The sequence below is a fragment of the Telmatherina bonti genome (assembly GCF_933228915.1).
Source record: "Telmatherina bonti genome assembly, chromosome: 4".
NCBI classification, from domain to species: Eukaryota; Metazoa; Chordata; class Actinopteri; order Atheriniformes; family Telmatherinidae; genus Telmatherina; species Telmatherina bonti.
This window is the reverse complement of record NC_136622.1, coordinates 24233370-24255417: the sequence shown is the minus strand read 5'-3', so window position 1 is coordinate 24255417 and position 22048 is coordinate 24233370. Positions and strand designations below refer to the sequence as shown.

The window sequence follows — 22048 nt, the reverse complement described above, 5'->3', positions numbered from 1 at the left end:
AGGTTATTTTAATTTAGCACAACACAGCAATAACAGGTTGACAGTGGTGACCTTAAAAGCCAGTAACATTGTGACACCTGCATGACCAGGAATTGTTGTGGATTGTTCAAACTGTTTATGTCTAAACAAACTTCACTAAGAGTGGAGGAAAAACAGCTCTAGTCCAGCTTAAGCGTTAAAAGTATACCAAGAAAACTAGGACAGTAATCTAATCTGTCACTTTAATGATAAGACGGTAACAGCAGTTTGAAAAAGAGGAAAATTACCGTAAAATGGCAGAAATGGAAAATGGTCCCCATGTGTTGGAGGAATGATGTTGCCTGACAGTTAAATCCAAAACTCAGTCACATTATTAGTATTAAGTGCTTCAGTCCATGGTGCCAGACACTACAGCTTTAAACCAAAAATCAATCAATCAATGAATAGTGGGGGCCATCTGAAGAGAGTGAAAGGTGCAACAATGGGAGCTAAAGTTACAGTTACTTCTTTATGTCAAAGTAATGCATGGTTAGTAAACAGCTAAATCAAAAGCCACAAGATGACAGAGGCCAGCAGGTCTTCAGACTGCAGCAAGCAGCGAGTTGTGACAACACCACAAAGATGAAATGGGATCTTTAGTTTGCGAAGGTCTGGCGGACTGCGTTGGCAATGTGCTTAGCACTGATGCCAAAGATGTCCAGGAGCTCCTGAGGCTTTCCACTGCGGGGAACACCCGACACAGCCAGTCGAGTGACGACAATTCCAGGTTCCTTTCCCACTGCAGACAGTACCGCCTCACCAAGACCACCTGGACAAAGAAGGTGAGCCATCATTGAAAAAAATAAAATAAATAGACTGCAACTATTTAACCCCACACAACATGACAGGCTTTTTCAAACCGCTACTTACATGTCTTCAAAAAGGAAAAAAGTTCCGACCACAAAAACCTTGCATTTTGAACAAATCTATGTGCAAGACCATTTCTGTTCAAGCAGAGAGGGAAATTTTACTGCTTGTGTAAAAAGAAACTTCTGCTCTACATTCAGCAGCAGATAACTCGACCAAGTCAATGTGGCTGCCGTCGTTAGGTGCATGAAAAAGCATCAATCCATCCATTTTCTATTCCACTTAGTTTATGGCATCAAATCAAACTTTTTTAAATAAAGTGCTTTTCCTGCAAAAGGCAACACAAAGTGCTTTAAGTGATAAAAATAACTATTTACGTATATCAAAACAAACCAAAGTAAATATAGAACACCACATACATGCACATGGCAAAGTACTGCAGAGGAAAATCTCCATGTCCATTAAAAATGAACAGCCTACCCTCCTTATAGTGGTCCTCCACTGTGATGATCTGTCCTCCTGTGGCTCTGGCACTGGTCAGAATGGTCTCTGCATCCAGAGGCTTGATGGTGAATGGATCAATAACACGGATGTTCTTTCCTGTAAAAGTTCAGTACGGGATTATTAGGCCATATAAGATAACTGAGTATTCAGACTCTACTCCTTGCAGAAGAGACATTTAGACTCATGTCCATCTGTCAGCTAGAGGGCAGTGTGATGTTACCTTCTTTTTGCAACATATCAGCAGCAGCAAGGGCTTCGTGCAAAGTAACACCAGCTCCAACCACAGTCACCTGATCGTTGTCAGACTTACGCACCACCTAGAGATCAATACCATAATTTATACAGAAAACTGATTTGGGATGTTGTGGGTTTTTTCTTATTTGACTAATGTACAACAAAAAAAAAAAGCACAAAGACCATTTTATAAAGAAAAACAACTCCATTTTTAGACATCACCTTAGCTACTCCCACTTCAAACTTCTCATCTGGAGAGTAGATCACGGCAGTGTCTGGTCTACTGGTGCGGATGAAACAGATTCCCTGAAAACAGGAAGTAATTTATTACTGCATGCATAGTTGAAGATTTCCAGGTAGGAAACACCATCATGAGACGGGCTACTAACCTTTGTGTTAGCTGCTAGTTCGACCGATCTCTCTGTTGACACTGCATCACAGGGGTAAAATACTGTACATGTTGGTATGGCTCGAAACATGGCCAAGTCCTCAAGGGCCATCTGGGATGGACCATCCTCACCTGAGGACAGAGTAAGTGTCATCAAGAACAGAGTGCAAGGATTCAGTCCAACAGTAGTAACAGTACTTCGTTTCCATGCTTACCAATGGAGACTCCACAATGAGACCCTACCAAGTTGACATTTGACTGGGAGATGGCTCCCATACGAATCTGATCATAGGCTCTAGAGAGGAACGCAGCAAATGTACTGGCAAATGGAACGGTGCGGTCACGGGTAGCACAGCCAATGGCCACTCCAACCTGTAAATAAGGGTAATTCCAGTTCAGTGGGTGATGGTAAATGACAACTGATTAAATTAAGCAAGTGTGGAAGCTCAGGTGACACACAGAACAGTCTGAGATTATCACCATGTGCAAGAATGAATAGTAACAGATTAGACTAAGTGGAGAAGATTACGGTGGTAACGAGTGGAAAGCCAAGTCGGCTCAAAACAGTTATGAAAGTCAAGTCTCTTTCATAACTGTTTAACTCTCCGGAGGATCGGCAAATGATTTTATCGTTCGGCTTCTAGACAAACTCAATCAACTGAATTTTAAATTAAAAAAAAAAAAACGAAAAAAAACAAACATTTACCATGTTCTGTTCAGCAATGAAACACTCAATGTAGCGTTCAGGGAAGGCCTTTTTGAAGGTTTCTGAGAATGTTGAGTTTTTGGTGTCTCCATCGAGGGCCACCACTCTCTGGCTTGCTTCACCCAGTTTGGCCAGCGCTATACCATATGCTTTCCTTGTTGCCATCTTAAGGATTAAAAACAAAAAAAGGAGGATTTAAATCAAAATGACAATCCTGATTCCATGAAAGCCCCGATAAAACGGGATCTCTGTGGATTTCTGGAAGGAAGAAAAAGATATTTATAAGCAACTTAGTGTACCTTGTCTCCCTTCTTGTAAGCTGGGGGTGAAGGCAGGGAGATTGTGCTCAGGTCTGCCGGTGCTGTGTCATCACTGGGCAGCTCAGGGCACAGAGTCTTGTTGGGGACCTGGATCAAAGACTGCAAGTCATTCAGGATGTCATCCAACCTGTCCTTGGGGATCGGCTTTCCATGCCAATTTTCGTGATCATCGATATCTACAAAAAAGGATCAAGTGTCAGACAATAAATGTTCCTGAATGTTTACATAGTAAATAAAGAAAGGTTTTCATGTTTACATACTTTTGAGTCCTTTTCCTTTAAATGTCTTGGCAACAATGCAGGTGGGTTTATCCTTGACCTGCTGAGCTTGCCAGAAAGCTTTGCATAGCTCTTCCACATCATGTCCATCCACAACATAGGTGTTCCACCTACACAAATTTAACATACCAGCCTTCAAAACAAATATTAACCTCCAGACAAGGCCATTCGTCATCTGAACAAACATGTTAAACATCAAACTTATTAACTCAGACCGAGGCAAAGACTAAAGAGGTCAAGTGACTGAGCTTGGGTTATCCACAAGGCAACGCAGGCTTGATGTGTTTAAGCACAGAGATTTCACCTCGATTAAAACTTTGGCATTGATGTCCCAAACCTTGCACCAACATGGTGAAGTTTGACAGCATAAAGCCATAATTCTCCAAGTGTCAGGAGCAATAATATCCATAATTGTATTCCAGTAGTTGGAGAGCCTTATTTTGATACTGACCCAAAAGCTTCACAGCGCTTGCGGTAGGTCTCCATGTCGTGCTGCAGGGGTGCAGGTTCACTCTGACCGAGCCGGTTCACATCCAGAATCGCCACCAGGTTATGCAGCTTGTAATAGGCAGCAAACGCCATGGCCTCCCACACAGACCCCTCTGAACACTCTCCATCACCAAGCATGCAGTACACACGGTAACTACAGTGTAAAGATAAGGCATAAAAGGGAGTAATCAGGATCGGCAAAAATCAATGAGCAACAGGGGCACATTTGCGTTGACCTTAGTTCCATATCTACTGCATTGTTTCTGCAGACAACTTCTGCTGATCTCAGGAATGGCTAAATGCATGTATGCCAAACAAAGCCTCTGTTAAGCAACTGACTGCAGTAATGCCATTCATCTAATTCTACTGAAGTCACACAGACCTGGATTTGTCAAAATGTTTGCCAGTGTAGGCCATCCCACAGGCAGCCCCAAGACCCTGTCCAAGAGATCCTGTAGCCACATCAACAAATGCCAGTTTCTGGGTTATAAGAGGACAGATAAGAGAGAGAAAAAAAAAAGAAGATGACATGAGGTATACTTCGATTTTTTAATTGATGTTCATTTTTAATAATAAATAACAGACACTATGCAGTCTCTCCAAAAATGGTAACCAGTGAGGGGTCCAGACTTACTGGTGTGGGGTGGCCTTCCAAGTCAGAATCAATCTTGCGCAGGTTCAGCAAATCTGACTCCTTCACAAAACCTGCCTCGGCCCAGGCGGCGTACAAGACTGGTGCAGCATGACCCTGGTGAAATAAAGAGCATTTGTCATATGTGCTGTGAATGAACCATAAAAACATACTATGGTGGGGAAAAGAAAGAGGGACACCAACCTTTGAGAGAACAAAGCGGTCGTTACACTGGTTACGAGGATCATCTGCCTTATAGCGCATGGTGTGAAAGAACAGTACAGACATCAACTCTGCTGCACTGCAGCATGACGTTGGATGGCTGGAGGGCAAAAGTAACAGATCATCAGCAACTGTTGTCAGTGAAAGTGTTGTAGAATTAGTAAACATATCGTGCACATACATGCATGTGCTGTTACATTCAGAACATGAATTTGGACTTAAAATGAAATCACCCATTAACAACACTTTTTAAAAACGACAAAGCTGAGTTTGACAGAGAAACATCAACATAAAAATTAGCCGCTTGCAAAGAGCATGACAATTTGACAGAAACTCCTAAAATGGGATATTTTGCAAAATGACTTTTCATGGATTAGGAATCTCACTCATATTGTTAATGTGCCATACAACCAATTCAAGTTACCATAACTGGGTCTTCAGACTAAAATATAAAAGCAAGCTTATGAAACTGTTAGTTGCTGCATAGTTGTTGAAGTGTTTGTAATCAACTGTTTCAGAATTTCCCCATTACCCAACAAAGCTCAACTTCCCTCTGGGGTTAAGTTACACCTGGCACAACTTTAACCATGCTATGTTGTACGGTTATTAAAACTCTACATTGCAGTCACTGTTAAATTTCACTCCAAAATCATAGTTTCCTGTTTACCGCTTGCTCTTCGGTTGGAAGAGAACCTGCTGAAAAATAAAGCAAGGTTAGTTCAGAAGAAGGTTAAAGACTAATCACATCTTCATGAATGCGTTGCATTAGTCAGAGAATAAGGAAGAGGGGAAAAGAATAAACTAAAGACAGCACCCTTTGTTATAAGTGACAGCTCATTTAAAAAGTCATTCCAAATTTCATTTCCTTGTCAAGGTACAATGACATGAAATTGCACAATAATGGGTTTTTCTTTCTAATAGTTACAATGAAAATAGTCAAGCTGTAATCTATAGCCTTGTAGGTGGGGGAAAAGCGGTTGAACACATGAGTTTAACTGTATTTCCTAATGGGATTACAAGTCTAGAGAATGTCCCAAACTGGCGCAAAAACCATCCTCCCCCTACCATACTGCCACCTCCCAAAGTTAACATACAGACATGATACAACTGCAGCTGACTGGGAAGCGGCCATCACTGGAGGCATTTCCCAAACTGGAATGTTTTACTCGTGGTTTTCTGTTCAATTCTGCATGACCTGCCAGGCGTTTACACGTGACTGAAGGAGTGGGGAGGAAGGAGCAAAGGGCAGACAGGACTGATAAGGCTGCACTCTTTTCAACCATTCCCGCTTGGACTTGCATCAATCTATAAGGTTACTTCCCCGAGTGGAGATGAAAAGAAAGGAATAGCTGCTTCAAATCTTCTGGGAACACGGCTATAAAGATGAAGCAACGACGCGGCTCCATATCTCGTTTGCTACTTTTTGTCCGTCGTGCTTGACACAACTCTGACAGCAGTTTAGCGTTTATGCCGTATGTGTAGTCCAAGTGTTAAACTAACCACGAGACTCATCCTACCGAGACCATGTGATCGGCTAGCTAGTCAATGCAAGTCGGCGACACTATCTAGTAGGACTTACTTAACAGCATTACTCTTGATGGGCCTAAATTAATCAGTCGATAACTTCTCACCTCATTTTTTAATACATAAAATACAACTACAGCCTCTTGGATAGCCTCGGCTATGTTCGCCAGACAAACTCAACTGACCAATAGCAGCAGCCCTTTTATTTAATTACTTGCTGCTAGCTCTAGCTAAATTTCACTCAGGTTTCACCGCGTGGATATAATTTACGGCACGCGCAGCCAGGCCCTGCAGGTAAAAACGTGTCAAATAACTTTGTGATTCTGGTTTCCTTCAGGAAATTTAAGAAACTAAAAACCTACCCGGAGTTGGACGCGCAGGTTGCTTTGATGGAGTTGATCCTTAGCTTGTTGGCGATGTCTTTCAGCCCCTGCACAGTCTTTTCGTCGGGTTTGTGGTAGCTAGTCATGGTTTCTGGGAATTATTGAGTAGTAGTTTCTTGAAGAGGTAATGTGGATTGTTTGATCTAAACGACTACTTCTCGGTGTCGTAGGTTCAACACGCCGTGGTTAGCTGCAGCACGACAGGAAGGAGGAGCGAAGGCGAGTGGGGGAGAGGTTTATCTGTCCACGAACGGCCACTCCCACCCACGGTCATCATTGGAGGAACAGAAACGACACAGTCGGATGAGACTGCTTTCACAAACTCTTCAGTTCGGCTTAAAGATGCAAATCTTACATTACTTCTCCTTTAAAGATCCCTTCTATGAATCAGTAAATCACCAACAAAACGCCTGAATGGCATTTTCAGCCACACCTTAAACAGTTTTCAAACTTTAGCATGTTATTATCAGACTTTAACTACATATGTTCTACCATGTCGCGGAGAGATAATAAAATACAGTTTGCACAGACTGTTTCAAGGAGTGGGGAGTGCCAGAATTACTGCATTCAGTCAGTGTGGTGAGGATTTCATTTCCTGGTTTTGCAATTGCTATGATAGTTTGGTGTGTAAATGCCATAAATCTCATACAACAAATCAGAAAGATTTTTTATTATCTCATATGTATGTTTATATATGTGTAAATGTGTTTATTTTCCAAAAACATCCTTCCTGTAACTGTCCCTTTAAAGCTGCAGCTGGATGGCTGCCAACAAGGAAGTGTCAGATTTTGCTCTCTCATCCTTACTCGGTGAAAAATTCCATTTATCCCACTGACGCTCTCCTTTGTTATCTGAGCTTATTTTCAGTGTTTCTACATTTTCATGGACTCATCAGACATAAATACACTTGAAATTTTATTGTTGATAGTTTTAGTGAGACTAAACATTAACATGGGTGATTACTTGAGCAAGACATGTCATGTTTAGCAATCAGAGGTGCAATCACAGTAACCCAGTTATAAACAAAAGGCCTGCCTCTTCAAGACATTCAAGTCAGTTGAACACTTCCCCATTCTGGCTGTCTTTTGAAATCTTATGGCTCAGGTATTTCCTCTTCTTTAAGTTCCTGAAATGATATACATCATTAAGACAAAGGAGCAGAAGAGAATTTTTTTTCTCACTTTGCCACAGTGAAAAATAAGATTTTTTAATTTTACTTTAATTGTCCGCCGGACTTCAATACTTTCTTCGAGGGAGATGAGCTCCTTGTCGAGTCGTTCCAGCTGTGGTGTGAGGATTAGTACATTTAGCCGGTAGTATAAAGTTTCTACCATTGGGTTCTCAGAAAGGACCAGAATTCGTAGAGTTTTTGACACCAGCCCAAGGCTTTGTAGGGCTTTTTCATCTGTGATTATATTGCCTCTAAAAGAGAGAAACATAGACATAACAATTCAAGTTTTACTTTTTTTTTGTTTGTTTGTTTTTAATAGTTGGGCAACAATGGCAAGGCTCTGATTCTTCTTAAAATTAAACTGTAATACCTGACGTTGAGGTACTGAAGACATTTCATGTTGGGGCTCAGACCATCCAGAGATTCAAGCTGATTATCTCGAAGGTGAAGGATGGTAAGGTGCTCCAACTTCTCCAAACCCTCAAGACGTTTTATTACATTTTGGGCCTCAAAAGAAAACTTTGAGTGAATATATTTGTATAAAGGCTAATAGAAAAACAATACGTCTGTGTTTTAATTAAATCAAAGTTATTTTAGTACCAGATATAAGCGCTGCAGGTTTGGAAGGTTAATGCCACCAGTGGTCTCCAAGTGATTCCCCCTGAGTTCTAGAGTTACCAGATTTGCAAAATGTCCAATCTGAAGACCAGTCACTTGTTGAATACTGTTACCTGCAAGAGAGATTTTAGCACGTCAGTTTTTTTTCTTTCCTTTTGCTAAAACATACATTAGCTTCTAAATCAGGGATTTCCAAATTCGGCCCTTGAAGGTCAGTGTCCTGCAGGTTTTCGGTGTATCCCTTCCAAAACAGCTGGTTTCCATTAAATGGATCCAACAACCAATGAAGTTTTGCACAATGACTGATTAGTTTGAATCAGGTGTGTTGGAACAGGAATACATGGAAAACTTGCAGGATTGTGGCCCTCGAGGACAGGAGCAGGGCACCCCTGTTATAAATGTCTGATTATAATCTCACGGAAGACAATCATAAACACCTAAAATAAATGCTTCTACACAGGAACTGTTGTTGAAAATGTTTACTCTACTGGAAACAAAAATCAAATGAGAAACCTGTAAGATTGAGGCTCTCTAAAGAAGGCCCCACTAGGCCATCTAGGTCTTGTAACTTATTCGCTGCCACACTCAACCACTGCAAGAAGATCAGCTCAGCAAAGGTTTGCCCTTTGAAGCAGGTCATAGCATTGCTGTCAACCTGCAAAAAGAGTTGAAAGATTCACAATGTGCAAAGTATTCACTGTTCCACAAATTTCCTTTAGTAAATACAGCTTCTTACCTTCAGCCATAGTAGCTGATTCAGAGATGCCAGAGGAGAAAGATCAGTAAGGTAGTTGTTTGATAAGTCCAGATAACGTATGTGAATATAACTGCTGATTGCAGCTATGTCATTTAGTCCTCTGAGGATTAAAGTGGGACAGAGAAGAATGACCAGGACAAAATTGGTTTTTAAAATCAAAGAAATAAATAATGCCAGACAATACAAAAGAAACGTTGTCATGCTTGTGTCTTTGCCTGCTTACTTGTTCTTAAGATCCAGTCTAACAAAGGCATGTCCTAGTCTATTCCCTGTCCGACACAGCAAAGAAAGCCCCTCACTTATCATCTCTTTGGTCAACTGGCAAGCTTGCATCTGTAGAGCACAAACAAAATATGTAAAGGAGTTAGAATTGTCCAAATGGAAGTGCTTTTAACTCAGAAGGATTTTTGATTAGATCAATTGGTTTAAAAGTTTATCCTGCAAATATATTCACAAGGCAGTGAGCAACTATATTATGGAGGGCATAAGGAAGTTTGTCATCGCAGTGCCATTGCAAAGAAATTTTGGTAGCACTCTGCAAAAAAAAACAAAAAAAACAGTAATATGCATTGTTGTATATTGTAGTGCTGATTCATTTGGATTTTATTATGTGTAGATTTTGTTTGGCGCAACCAACCCTCAGACAAATGTCCACCTGTTTTACACTGTACCCCAATCTGAACATGGCACAGATTTTCACTAGCGTGTCGACTGGGAGTTTGGCAAGTAGTTGTACATCCAATGTAAAGTCACGTGTGAGTTCATGCAGTGCTTAATCTGAAATCAGTCTGTTACAAAGTATTCGATTTAGAAATGGACTACATTGAAGCCATTTCTCCCATTTCGTTGCATTTATAAATGTGAGAAACGAGGACTTTCAGATGCATATGACGATCACCACTGTTTCCCCATCCATAACCAGCAAGATAACACACTGGCTACGAAAATTAAATGTGCTTTATTAATGTTCTCTCGGTACCTTCTCGTCCTTCTTGACGTCTTCCTGACGCGTATCTTCCTCGCCTTCCACATCCGACAAAATTTCATCTTCGTACACATCAGACATCCTGGTAAATTTGCTTTTTTCTTTTTTTTTTTACTTAACAGTCGCACAACTTAGACCTGTAACCTAGCAAAGTCGTTGGTCAGATCAGCGTTTGAACAAAATATGACAAAAATCTACCAGGAGGTCCAAATACAACTCAAGACACTCATTTAAAAGTTCCCTTTCTACAATAAGTTTAGTGTTTATCATTCAACAGAGCTAGCAGAACTGCCTTTTGTGGCTAATAGTGCTAGCTAGCCACCCGAGACGTTTGCTACTGTTGTCACTATGGAAACCACTACAGTCGCAGCAAGAAAAGAGGGAAGGGGTGCAAATGTTTGATTTTGTTTTTTTTTTTTATTTAAAAAAAAAAAAAAAAAAAATTATATATATATATATATATATATATATATATATATATATATATATATATATATATATATATATATATAATCTTCATCATCCATTAATCATCATTCAGTCATAGCTTTAAAAGCCTCTCACTAAATAAGTTTCTTCACTTAGTTGCAAAGAGGGTGTGAAGAATTCAACGTGCAATGTTCCTCTCGTTTCAATCAACTCGAGTTGAGTTTCAAAGCATGACAACTTAAGAAAAACGGAAGAGACATACTTTGCGACAGAAATATTTCCGCAGCTCAAAATGTTACATTATTGAACTCGTGTCGACATTTGCATTATATTCCTTCTTTTCTTGTTCTTTTCATAGCGTGCATGTGTGTTAAAAATAAAGAAACTGATACCAATTAGCTCTGATAATTCCCTTACTCAAGACATCCAGTCAACATTGAGGAAATGTGTTTATAATTCATTTACATGAGCTAAATTAAACACAGTCACATTGATGGACAAATACAGAAATATAAAATAAATTTCTTCCAAGGTAAGTGTGTATTACACTGTTAATTCATACCTGCTATGTGATAAACAAAGACACTTTATCAATACAATGTCAGTAAATTCGTCTTTCGCCAGTTCAGACCACAGTTTCCTAGCCTGGTCTTTTGTATAAAAGTGCTCATTCTATTATATACACAGTTCATGCCCAGATCAGTCATTCACTGAATGACAAGGCACACAGTATTAACTTAAAAAAAAAATCTATGGTGCATAGCAGTAATATTAGAAATTCTCATTTGCTGACCTAATGATCAATACTGATCTTCTACTTTCAAACAGCAAATGTTTCCCAAATTACATGAAACTTGTTTATCAAACACAAGCCCTGATGCAAATGAGAACTGAAAAAATGCATCATCCAGGAAGAAAGCAAAAAGGTGCAGTTTGTGCAATATTTTGACATTTACTGCTACACGATCAGTTTATGGGATTATTACCACTGCTGAGGTAAGTAATTTTCAATCAAAATGAAGAGGTTTCTATACGTGTATCTATACAATGTTAATAAAAGTTTCACACAGAGCTCTGTCCTTTCTGGTCAGGGTATCCGTCACTCAATTTGCATGTTGCGCAGTAGAAGCCCCCTTTTCATTCCTCCCTGTAGCATCCTTGCACCGAGACTGGTGCCTGTAATGCCATCACTACAAAGAGAAAGAAAATAGAAAAAAGAAGTGAGCTAACAGTACACTAACAGTACGGAAAACGTCACTAAGACCTGAAAAAGAAGTGTGTAGCATCACCACTACTTACGTGAGGCTAAACTTTCTCTTTTTAGGATCTGGAGGTTCTGATCCATCCACAAGCCTCTACGTTGAAAAATAAACATTTTTTTCCTTTTTCAAAAAAATGACAATGAAGAGGACAAACTTGTCTGCAATCAACAGATTGACTATATGCAGAGGATTTTCAATCAGCAACAAGAAGACTGACAAACCTCTTTGCCCATAGCTTCCTGTTGGGCTCTTCTCTGCTCCAAGTTTTGCTGAGGAAACAGAAAGGAAGTGATAGATCAAACACAATTTAAAAGAAAAGTTACTTGACTGCTATATATTATATATATATATATATATATATATATATATATATATATATATATATATATATATATATATATATATATATATATATATATATATATATTATATATTATATATTATATATTATATATATATATATATATATATATATATATATATATAAGCAGTCCAGTAACTTTTCTTAAAAAAAAATAAAAGCAGTGACTGTAAAACAAGTTACCACTTATATGAGCATCTGTTTGTGCATTACCATGGTGGCAAGAGTGTTGCTCTCTCATATGTTACTATAAAACTAAGATTCTCCAAAATTTGTTTTGTAGTCTCTGTGACTGGGCTATAAATTAACAGCCTTAAAAGAGAGCAAGCCTATGCAGACTGAAGAGTTTCTGATGATGTAAAACTACATTTTAAGTCACCTTGTGTAGTTCAGAGAGCTGCTGATGTCTTATGAGGGCTTCTTTGCTTGGAAATTGCCTCCTACACAGCAGACAGGCCAGTTTAACCCAGTCCGTCATCCTCCCTTCTTTCTCATCTTTGTCGCCCCCTTCCTCTTCGCTGTCTGTTTCTGCACTGTAGGCTGGGACCAGACCAAGCTGCTGCGGAGGTGACTGCTACAGGGAGAAAAAAAAACAACAGCAAAGAAGTCAGGGAGGGAGTGATAATGACATTATGTTTGAACAGGGGTGGGGAAACTTGGCCCTCATCCTGAAAGTTTTCAATGTCTCCCTGTTCCAACACACCAGATTCAACTGAATGAATCACTGTACAGATCTTGATAAGTAGGTGGATCCATTTGATTAGAATCAAGTGTGCTGGATCAGGGATACATGAAAAACCTGCAGGATTCTGGCCTTCCGAGGACCATGGTTCCCCACCCCTGTGCTAGAGGTAAAAATTTACAACTTTTTTTTGTAAAGGAAATAGAAAGTTAGAAGCACTATGAGGAAGTGAAAAAAAACAAAACAAAACATTTCACGGTGTATTTACGCTATGTCCTTACTTCTGCACTTAGTCGGATTTGATCCAGGAAACTCTGAGGTCTTTCGGACAGTGCACCCTGCAGGAAATAAAAGATAACTTACTATGTACGCTATTTTTACAAAAGACTCACTTAACCATCCAAATAATTTAATTCAGGTGTACCGAACACTTGTATAGTCACAGGTGTATAAAATCAAGCACCAAGGCATGCAGGCTGCCTCTACAGACATTTGTGAAAGAAAAGGTTGCTCTCAGGAGCTCAGTGAATTCCACCACAGTGACCTGTGCAACAAGCCCAGCTGTGAAATTTCCTTGCTACTAAATTCTCCACAGTTAACTGTCAGGGGTATTATAACAAAGCTGAAGCAACTGAGACCAGCAGCAGTTTAGCCACAAAGTGGTAGCCATGTAAAATGACAGAGTGGGGTCAGCGGATGTAGAGGTGCAGAGTGCCAAACTTCATATGGTCCTCAGATTAGCTCCACAACAGTCCACAGACAGCTCCATGGTTGGGTTTCCGTGGCTTAGTGGCTGCATCCGAGTCACACATCACCAGGTGCAATGCAAAACACCAGATGCAGTGGTGTGAAAGCTGCCATCCCTGGACTCTAGAGCAGTGGAAACGTGTTCTCTGGAGTGACAAATCACGTTCCTCCCTCTGGCAATCTGATGGACAAGTGGGGGTACCTGTCTGACTGCATTGTGCCAAGTGTGAAGTTTGATGCTTGTCCCCCAAGTTCCAGTAGAAGGAACTCTGAATGCTTCTGTATACTAAGAGATTTTGGACAATTCCATTTTCCTAAATTTAAAGGGAAGTTGGGTTATGGCTCCTCTCTGTTCTAACATGACTGCACACCAGCACACAAAACAAGGTCCATAAATACATGGCTGAGCGAGAGTAAGAGTTTGTCTAGCCTACACAGGGTCCTGACCTCAACAAGATAAAATGCCTTTGAGGTGAATTAGAGTTGAAACTGCGAGCCACGTCTTCTTGTTCAACAGTGTCTGACCTCACAAACGGGCCTCTGGAAGAATGGTCAAAATTTCCCATAAACACACTCCTAAACCTTGTGGAAAGTTTTCCCAGAAAACACAAAGCTGTTAGAACTTCTAAGGACTTCTGGCCTTCTTCTTCTGGCCGGCATCATATCAAACTCTATGTATTAAGAATGGAATGTCACTTCAGTTCATATGAATGTAAAAGCAGATGAGTAAATACTTTTGGCAGTATAGGGTATATTTTCACTAAATAAGATATGACCCCTCTCTGAATGACAGTGCCAGCTTGCAATGATATAGTAATCACATGTCTGGTTACTGTACCTTTTTCTCCAGAACAGCATAGCCTGCATCAGCACTTGCAGACTCCCTGTGTTCATCAAGGCGACTTTGTCCAGGTGCCCGTGTGTAACCAGGTGGAAGTACTACAGGGCCCACAGCAGGAGACGAAGAAGCGGAGCGCATGTTTTCCTTTTGTCTGTTCAGACTTTTAGCCCAGCGCTCCATATCTTTGGCAATCTACATGTAAATCATTAGACATGCTTGTAAAAAATAGGAGAACATTTTAGCTGTTACATTACAGAAATGACAGGAAAAAAAAGAAAAAAAAACAAGCTTGATAGTTTCTATATAAAAATTCAACCTTTGGAAAATATTGCTAACTAATTGTGATTTGAAGTCTGTAATGCATATCAACATCCACTGTGCTGAACAATTCCACAATCAAAAAGGAAATATATGAGCAAAATAAAAATTCAGCTTAATTTTTTTTTTTTTTTTTTTATTCGACAATACTTGAACTGCCTTGTGGTACCTGCTGAGCAGTTTTACTCTTCGGTTTGTCTTTTTTTTCCTTGTTTCCAGGGGTGGAAAGCAATGCGTCGGAAGAGGCTGCACCATCCTTCATTGAAGCACCTTCAGTGGCTGACTGGCTAGCAGCAGGAATGTAGGTCTGTTTCTCTCCATCCCAGTACATGTACTGCTGAGTGTGAGGGTTGTAGTAATACTGCCAAGCAAATTTAGAAAAAAAAAAGAAAAAAAAGGCATACAAACGATACTTGAATGAAATACTGAGAATAATACACTCTCACAGAAAATGTGAGCATTTAACATATAGCCCGCAGTGTTTTAACAATGCATATTTTTACCTGGGAATTTGGGTCATAGTAAAGTCCTGTAAAGGGGTCGTAATAGTAGCCAGAACTTTCATCATACTGATATGTGGACACATCTGGCACAGCTAAAAACAGAAACAACATTCATTTTAAAAGGTCAAAAACTCAGATATCCCAAGTTTTTTTTTTTAAATAATAAAAGAATAGCTACACTGTTATTTACAAACATCAAACTGACTATCAGATCATTTTTTTGCAATCATGACTGAAGACACAACACTGAACACTCAAAGCCTTACGATATTGCTTGAGTTCCTGTTCTGTACCAGGGGTAGCTGGTTGACTGGGAACAGCTGGCTGTGGTTTTCCTACTATCTCAACCTGTGAAAAAATATCTCTTAAAAACAATACTAACAGTATAGGATGACAAAAAAAAAGAGACAAAGAGTACTGTTGTACCTGTGTGACTGGCGTGGTAGCAGTTGTGGTGATGAGAGGACCCTGTGTATGAGCAAGAGACTGCTGCACAAGTGCTGCACCGGGTGTCACTACCTCAGATGCAATGATGGCTGCAAATGTCCCAACACAATCAGTCATACAGAAACAAAGCTATAAAGATCTCAAAGAAGTATAGCATTATATGTCACACTAACCAGTGGCAGCTCCTCCAGTGTATGCCCCATTCAGAGATGTTCCTGCAGTTAGCAAAGCAGCAACCTTGTTGTCTGACTGGGCCTTGAAAGTTACTGCTGGTCCCATGTACTCTTGCCCTTCCAGACTGTAGGGTACTGCTGCCCCCTGCTGGTATAGAGCTGCATCTACACTCTGGCTGCCACTTGATCCATTCTGTGTTCCAAAATACATTACATTAAAAAAATAATAATAAAAAAGCAAAAATTCATGGACAATATTTTTTTAATAATGCATGTGTTTTGCTGTAGGTACGATACCTGTGTGACAGCCCACTGTGCAGCAGCTATAGCTGTGCTGGCCACTGTAGCTGCACTCACTCTGCTTCCATCCGTCACAAAGACATCTCTAACAACAATGACGTCAAGAGGCACAGACAGGGGTTTGATTATTTAAGGGCTTATGTAACACTCTCTAAAGCTAATTCTGGTGAACTTTCCACTTTTATCATAAGGGTGTGATTTACCATAAAATCTTTCCACACTCAGTGAAACTTCAATTCAGTAAATTGCCTCGTGTCTTTTTGTACAGATAGTTTTAAGTGTTTGAATGCATTTACCGCTTGGAACCTTTGGCAAACTCCACTACAATAGTCTTTCCATCAATTGAGAGAGCTGGCTGTAGTGCCTGCAGGATCTGGAGCAACTGAGACGCCTCCTAATGATAAAATACAGAGAACTTTGAGTTCAATATACTACATATATGTTTAAGACAAAGCCGTTTCTAAATAAAAATCTCTACACAAAACTAAAGGTTTTTTTGTTGTTGTTTTTTTTGTTTTTTTACATTAATCGAATCTGAAGACACTTATAAGTCAGTTAATATGTATGGTATTATTTAAAAGGAACTGCTTGTACTGCATGTGTAGTGTCTCTATATGCATGTGTCAGGCTGATAATCACCACTATCGTTGAGAGCTGCAGAAAGGCAAAACCTCTATTGAGGTGAGTGTGTTTGTCCTTGATCAGTCGAACATTGGAAGAAGAGAGAGTGGCAAATGGAGCCAAAGCAGACAAAATAGCTTCCACTGAGGTATGAGGCCCAAGGTTTCTAAGTATCAGAGCTGTTGAAATAAAAAAAGAGAATATATTTAAACAAGTTGTGAAATAAAAGTATTTCATAATGTGCAGCACAAGTTTATAAACATGTCTATAGATTCCCAACAATAGACAAAAGACAAATAGCTACATAGAAAAGGTAGTTGTTTTAAGTCTACTCAGAAGCAGTTGCTATGTTGAGGAAAACACCAACTAATGGGGCTTACTATCATTGGCAACATCTGCCTGCTGTGTTGACTGTCCTGGGGTTACACTGGTGCCAGAAGAATGATAAGGTGCTGGCAAGGGCAATAAGCCTTGAGCCCCCTCCTTCTGAAGACCAACAGGCAGATCCTTCTGTAACTGTGGCAACTTCAGTTCACCCTCTGTATAAAAAAATAAAATAAAACATTATCATTTGTACATGACTTATTAAAACAGAGTACATTTAGATCCTTATGATGGTTCAATTAAAAATGTACCTGATTTAGGCACACTGCATTTGAAGCACTTTTCTCTTCTTTTAAAGTTTTGCACACCACACTGTCAAAACATTACATGAACTAATGTTAGAAATCTTCTAAAAATTAGCTGCTACAGCAAATACTTTAAATGCAAACCAGTTAATGTCAGGCAATGCAAACACACACATACAACCTTGTAGCAGAGCCAGTCCTCATTGGCACGTGGCTTGGGGTCGCTGTAGTGCATAGACACTCTTTGTCCCAGAATCAACAGCATCCCCTGAAGGAAGAGAGAAGGGAGAACAAAGAACGACAATCAGTGATAATTAGGCCACACATGCCTTAGAAAGGCCTCGTCTCACAAGAGAGAGAATGAAAGGGAAAAAAGGGAGAGAGACAGAGAGAGAAACAGTAGAGTGAAGGTGGAAAGAAAGATAACAGCAGAGAAATGCAACCTTCAGCTTTAGGAAATTCGGACGGACTGAAATGGTGTATATGTAGTTTTGTGCGCTTTGTTTCTTTATTTGCTCAATTGACTCATCCCTCCCCCCTTAAGGGGAAACCTTTCACAGTTTTCCACACATCCCTTAGAAGTATGACCATCTTAACCCCCTAGCTTTGTCTTAAAGGTGTAAGCTCAAAAACAAGAACATCAAGCATGATTTCATCTCTGCTTCAACATACCATGAGAGGTTGTATTCACAGTGGAATATTATCCCAGGAGTGGTACTGTAAACTTGGGAAAGAAAAGTCACTGAAGAAAGTGCAGTCCTCTATTAGAAGAGGAGTTCATACTGGGCAGATGTTGAGTGAATGTGACTGGGAGGGTTTGTTTAGAAAAATCATGTACCTGGGACTCAGATAGAAAACATTTAAACATGATGTAATATGAATTCGCAAGTTTGTGGAATTTGTGTATGTGTAAAAAAACAAAACAAAAAAAAAACCCATGAAATTTCCCTAAAAATATGAAACACTACCTACCTCAAGCACAATTATTACTTCGCACTTGGTTTCTATATGTCCACATGACAACATAACATGACGTAACAGTATATCATTAACTCATGTGTCCCACTGAATGAATCTACAAGTGTATTTGTGTCTGTGTAGAAGAGAGTGACCTGGTTGGTCTCCATCCAGCGGGTGGCCTCCTGTATGAGATTAAACTCGACGAAGGCGAATCCTCGGCTCTGACCTGGACACCGCCCAGCGCCATGGCAACCGAACAACAACAACATAACAACAACGCAGTGTTGGGGTTAGTGCTTCATGTACAGAGGAGAGAGAGACCCTGTATCAGCACTAATAAAATAAATTATTGCATCTTTGCTCCCTCTTAAACTTGCTGCAAGGGTGCGAGGATGCAATGTCAAGAAATTCAACAGGGTCAAGGAAAGAGGAAGAGAAAAGGAAAAGAAAAGTCCAACCCACTCATCATTTTGAGTCTGAGCTCTTTTGGATTTGAATGATGAAGCATCCAGGCACCACCAAGACACACAGCCACACACAAGCACACATAAGTATCTCTGCTACTTTTGGGTCAGAGTGCAGTCTTCTTGTCTAATAATGTAGTGGAATGTGTCATTTCAAAGACCCCATATCCTGTCCATGCATTGCTATACTAAAGAGTAACTGAAAACAATTGCAATCAATTTAGGCTTGCAACTTGACATGAACGCAATCACGACAACATGTGGAACTAGAATGACTCAACTTAAAAAGGCATTTTCAGCTAAGAAACAGTGATGCTGGAGCAAGAAAGATAATGTATGGTTGGGGAGTGTAAGTGTGCCAGTGTCAGAAATGCACAACTTACAGATAACCAAGAAGTTAGCAAAGACAAACACCTGTGAAACAGTGACCTTAAGGAGAAGATGAGATTTGAGTGGTATGGATTATTTTTATTCAGCTGAGTGGTAGCTAAAGCACGCAAATCCTACCACTCAAAAGTTCAAAAAGAACTACAGTGACAAACAAACGTTCCTAAATGCATGTTCAGCATTTGACACCATTAGCTTGTAAACAACATATATCTACTCAGACACATCCGGGTTAAAGATGGATGAAGCTGAATCACAAAAGAATAAAAACAATATGAAAGCCAAGGTGATATGGAAAATTAAAGCAATGAAGTGAACCTGGCAATGTGCATGCACTGGCAAATTAATATTTCTAGACATACAGATAAATAGCCCTGTGAGCACTGGCAGAAGTACAGAAGCCAGCAGACCAAAGTATCAAAGCAAAAGCCTGCTCTGCATAGGAGCATACACATATAAAGACAGGCTTTGCAAAAGCACTCTAGCTTCCTGTTAGTATCATGAAAGAAAGTCACAGTGAAATTGGAGGAATAAGAAGGTGCAGGTTGATTTTAAAACAGGGAAGATTGAGTAGAGAAAGGAAATTAACCTAAGAAAAATGGAAATGACAGAGTCGACAGTGGCTGAAACCGACTCAAGGAAGGCGAATAAAGAACGAAACAAAAGATGCAGGTCGTGGACAAGTCCTCACCTGAAGATTTGTTCCTCATTAGGCGAACCTCTCTTGGCTGGATCCCCTGGTCCTGAAGTTGTGCCCGTATCTATGAATGGAAGAGGAAACGTTTAGACCTAATTACAAAACTAATTGATCATAATGCATCTGCTCAGACAAGTCGAACCTCATTAGCTGTGGCACTAGGTGGCAGCATGCGAAGCATGATGATGTTGCTGGGCTTCTGATTGTGGTCCATATCTGCACGGTAGTCATGGTCCCTCTGATCAAATTCCTCAACAGTAAGGTCTGGGCCAGCATTTCCAAATCCTTGCTCTTCTCCCATCACTGGAAAAGCCTGTATTAAACCATAAATTAAAAACTAATACAAATACTTTTTTTTTTTTTTAGTACAGATCTATAATGACTTACCCTCCTCTTTCCTGTCCCACGGGAAAACCTGTCCTCCTCTCTCTGTCCGCCCGTATTGAATTCCATTTGTTCATGATGGGTACCAACAGGAGCCCAGCTGCCTTCCCTGTTTCCTGAATGTGGGGCACTGTTCTCCAAAAAGCCTCTTCCATTTTTTCCCCGACCCCTTTCCTGCAAATCAGTCCTTAATGGCTCAAATTCTCGCCTGGATCCATCTTCCTCTTTCTGGAGGATGGGATGGACAAAATCAAGGTGTACCTGAGGGCAAGGGGGCCACACGAGGCCTTTCCCCTCACATCCAACTCCCCCTCCAAGATCCTCTCTCTGGTGAAACCCTGGATGATCGGGGAGAAAACCTGGTGACAAGTCATGCACACCTACAGACTGCTCATCATGGCAGTATAATCTCCCGCCCTTCTCTATGGCATCAAGTCCTGTTCCTGCCTCCTCATCCTGTAGTTCATATGCACGGTAGTCCATGTCCCGAAAGTTGTGATCATTATGGGTGTTACCATAGCGACCCATGCGATCACCTCGCCCAACTCTGTAGATCACATGAGACAATACAATGTTAAAGTCATGTCTGGAGAAATAAAACAAACAAACAAACAAACAAAAAAGAGCATTATACTGACCTCCGCTCATAGTCCATGCTGACCCAGTGGTACTACTCCAAGTTTCTTTTCTTTTTCTGTTGATTTTGGAGGAGGAGAAATGTTGATAATCACAACACACTGTCCACACTGACTGTACGTACACTAAAATGTTATGATGAACAGGGTCAAAACTTATAAGCTTCATTGAAACACAGCCAATGCCATTTTATTCTGGGATGCATAAAAGTGATGTGCGATGCTGTATATTTATCTTGCTAGCTGAACTGATTCAATCATTTACTTTCAATCGCTACAATGCTCATACTTATAGAAATGATGACTTCAGCCACTGTTTTACAAAATACTAACCAAACACTCACTATTTAGCAGACAGGCAGAAGTGGGCGTCATGACTATTTATAACTTACATGTTCAAATGCACTCAGACATCTTTACACAAGAATTTGGAGTATTTAACAATGACGTGTAGCGGTCATTTCTGTTAGCAGCCATGCTAACTACTTTAGCTTGAGCTTGGGTAGCTAGTCCAAGCTACATACGCTTAAAAAATGGTTATCAGACAATCTAAAAAACAATACCGGTTGTACACAGAATAGAAAGACACATACCAATGACTCATGTAGCGAATAATCGGTCCTGAAAGGTTACGTTAAAGTCCAGTCGAGAGGGGCGTCTTGTTTTCAGGGGATCCAAGTGTAAAATGGCCACAGCAAGACATACCAGAGAGGGTGGGGCCAAAACTCAGCCCTTATATTTAATTGGTTGAGAGAGAACGAATAAACTAATGTGGACGATGATTGGACAAGACATAATGGACAGACCCGAACTCTGAAACTTCATCAGGACGAACTGGAACGAGATTTATTTGATTGACCGATCTAGTGTTAGCATACTTTAAATATTTTGGAAGTTTTATTAAAATATTTTAAATATTAATCTAGTGTTTAATAGGCTTCGAATGTAATTATCTCATTATCTATAAGGGCTCTAATTAAGATGATGATGAGGCATTTTGATAATGATTACATTTTGGTAAACTTCAGATTAAATCCACTTTTATATTAGGACTCATGGTTGGAATGATATGAAGAAAAGCAGTACTGGCCCGCTATTTTGTATGATACTCCCCAACATCTTGAGAACTTCCACTGCTCGAAAGTTAATACCATTGTCTACTATCAAGGTCCT

General features: G+C 40.0%; 3 protein-coding genes across 4 annotated transcripts; all 3 read right to left on the bottom strand.

Annotated features, from left to right (window-relative positions):
* On the bottom strand, nucleotides 1-6689 carry tktb (transketolase b). 2 transcript variants are annotated; one of them, XM_079238796.1, is made up of 15 exons: nucleotides 6484-6600; nucleotides 5265-5293; nucleotides 4580-4697; nucleotides 4379-4492; nucleotides 4127-4224; nucleotides 3707-3898; nucleotides 3238-3365; nucleotides 2957-3153; nucleotides 2658-2822; nucleotides 2167-2323; nucleotides 1953-2083; nucleotides 1786-1869; nucleotides 1550-1646; nucleotides 1306-1425; nucleotides 1-787 (listed from the first exon to the last, which is right to left on the bottom strand). In XM_079238796.1, the coding sequence occupies exons 3-15, from the start codon at nucleotides 4661-4663 to the stop codon at nucleotides 615-617; spliced, it is 1740 nt and encodes a 579-aa protein (XP_079094922.1). In that variant the 5' UTR covers nucleotides 4664-4697; nucleotides 5265-5293; nucleotides 6484-6600; the 3' UTR covers nucleotides 1-614. The 2 variants fall into 2 exon arrangements, with proteins under 2 accessions (XP_079094922.1, XP_079094921.1); XM_079238795.1 differs by lacking the exon at nucleotides 5265-5293 and having other exon boundaries at nucleotides 6484-6689.
* Nucleotides 6690-7597: 908 nt separating this feature from the next.
* On the bottom strand, nucleotides 7598-10163 carry lrrc23 (leucine rich repeat containing 23; the record flags this gene model as incomplete). Its single annotated transcript, XM_079238515.1, has 8 exons — nucleotides 10030-10163; nucleotides 9274-9383; nucleotides 9030-9150; nucleotides 8807-8948; nucleotides 8276-8406; nucleotides 8046-8182; nucleotides 7722-7926; nucleotides 7598-7630 (listed from the first exon to the last, which is right to left on the bottom strand). Exons 1-8 carry the CDS (start codon nucleotides 10114-10116, stop codon nucleotides 7598-7600), a joined length of 966 nt encoding a protein of 321 aa, XP_079094641.1. The 5' UTR covers nucleotides 10117-10163.
* A 620-nt stretch (nucleotides 10164-10783) lies between these two features.
* Nucleotides 10784-21543, bottom strand: rbm10 (RNA binding motif protein 10). Its single transcript, XM_079239757.1, has 23 exons — nucleotides 21469-21543; nucleotides 20879-20934; nucleotides 20244-20787; nucleotides 19999-20169; nucleotides 19851-19920; nucleotides 18461-18534; nucleotides 17530-17616; nucleotides 17355-17415; nucleotides 17100-17258; nucleotides 16738-16898; nucleotides 16395-16492; nucleotides 16096-16183; nucleotides 15799-15991; nucleotides 15605-15714; nucleotides 15445-15526; nucleotides 15179-15270; nucleotides 14845-15036; nucleotides 14355-14549; nucleotides 13051-13107; nucleotides 12467-12661; nucleotides 11948-11995; nucleotides 11764-11819; nucleotides 10784-11654 (listed from the first exon to the last, which is right to left on the bottom strand). The coding sequence occupies exons 2-23, from the start codon at nucleotides 20893-20895 to the stop codon at nucleotides 11564-11566; spliced, it is 2841 nt and encodes a 946-aa protein (XP_079095883.1). The 5' UTR covers nucleotides 20896-20934; nucleotides 21469-21543; the 3' UTR covers nucleotides 10784-11563.
* Nucleotides 21544-22048: the final 505 nt, after the last annotated feature.

Coding starts and splice junctions, on each gene's coding strand:
- tktb (XM_079238795.1), bottom strand. CDS start 6,590: ATGACTAGCTACCACAAACCCGACGAAAAGACTGTGCAGGGGCTGAAA. Junction 3,154..3,237: donor TAAAGGAAAAGGACTCAAAA/GTATGTAAACAT, acceptor CCTTTTTTGTAG/ATATCGATGATCACGAAAAT. Junction 788..1,305: donor GGAGGACCACTATAAGGAGG/GTAGGCTGTTCA, acceptor TTCTTTGTCCAG/GTGGTCTTGGTGAGGCGGTA.
- rbm10 (XM_079239757.1), bottom strand. Junction 15,527..15,604: donor CTACCACGCCAGTCACACAG/GTACAACAGTAC, acceptor ATTTTTTCACAG/GTTGAGATAGTAGGAAAACC. Junction 11,655..11,763: donor AAGAGAAAGTTTAGCCTCAC/GTAAGTAGTGGT, acceptor TTCTCTTTGTAG/TGATGGCATTACAGGCACCA.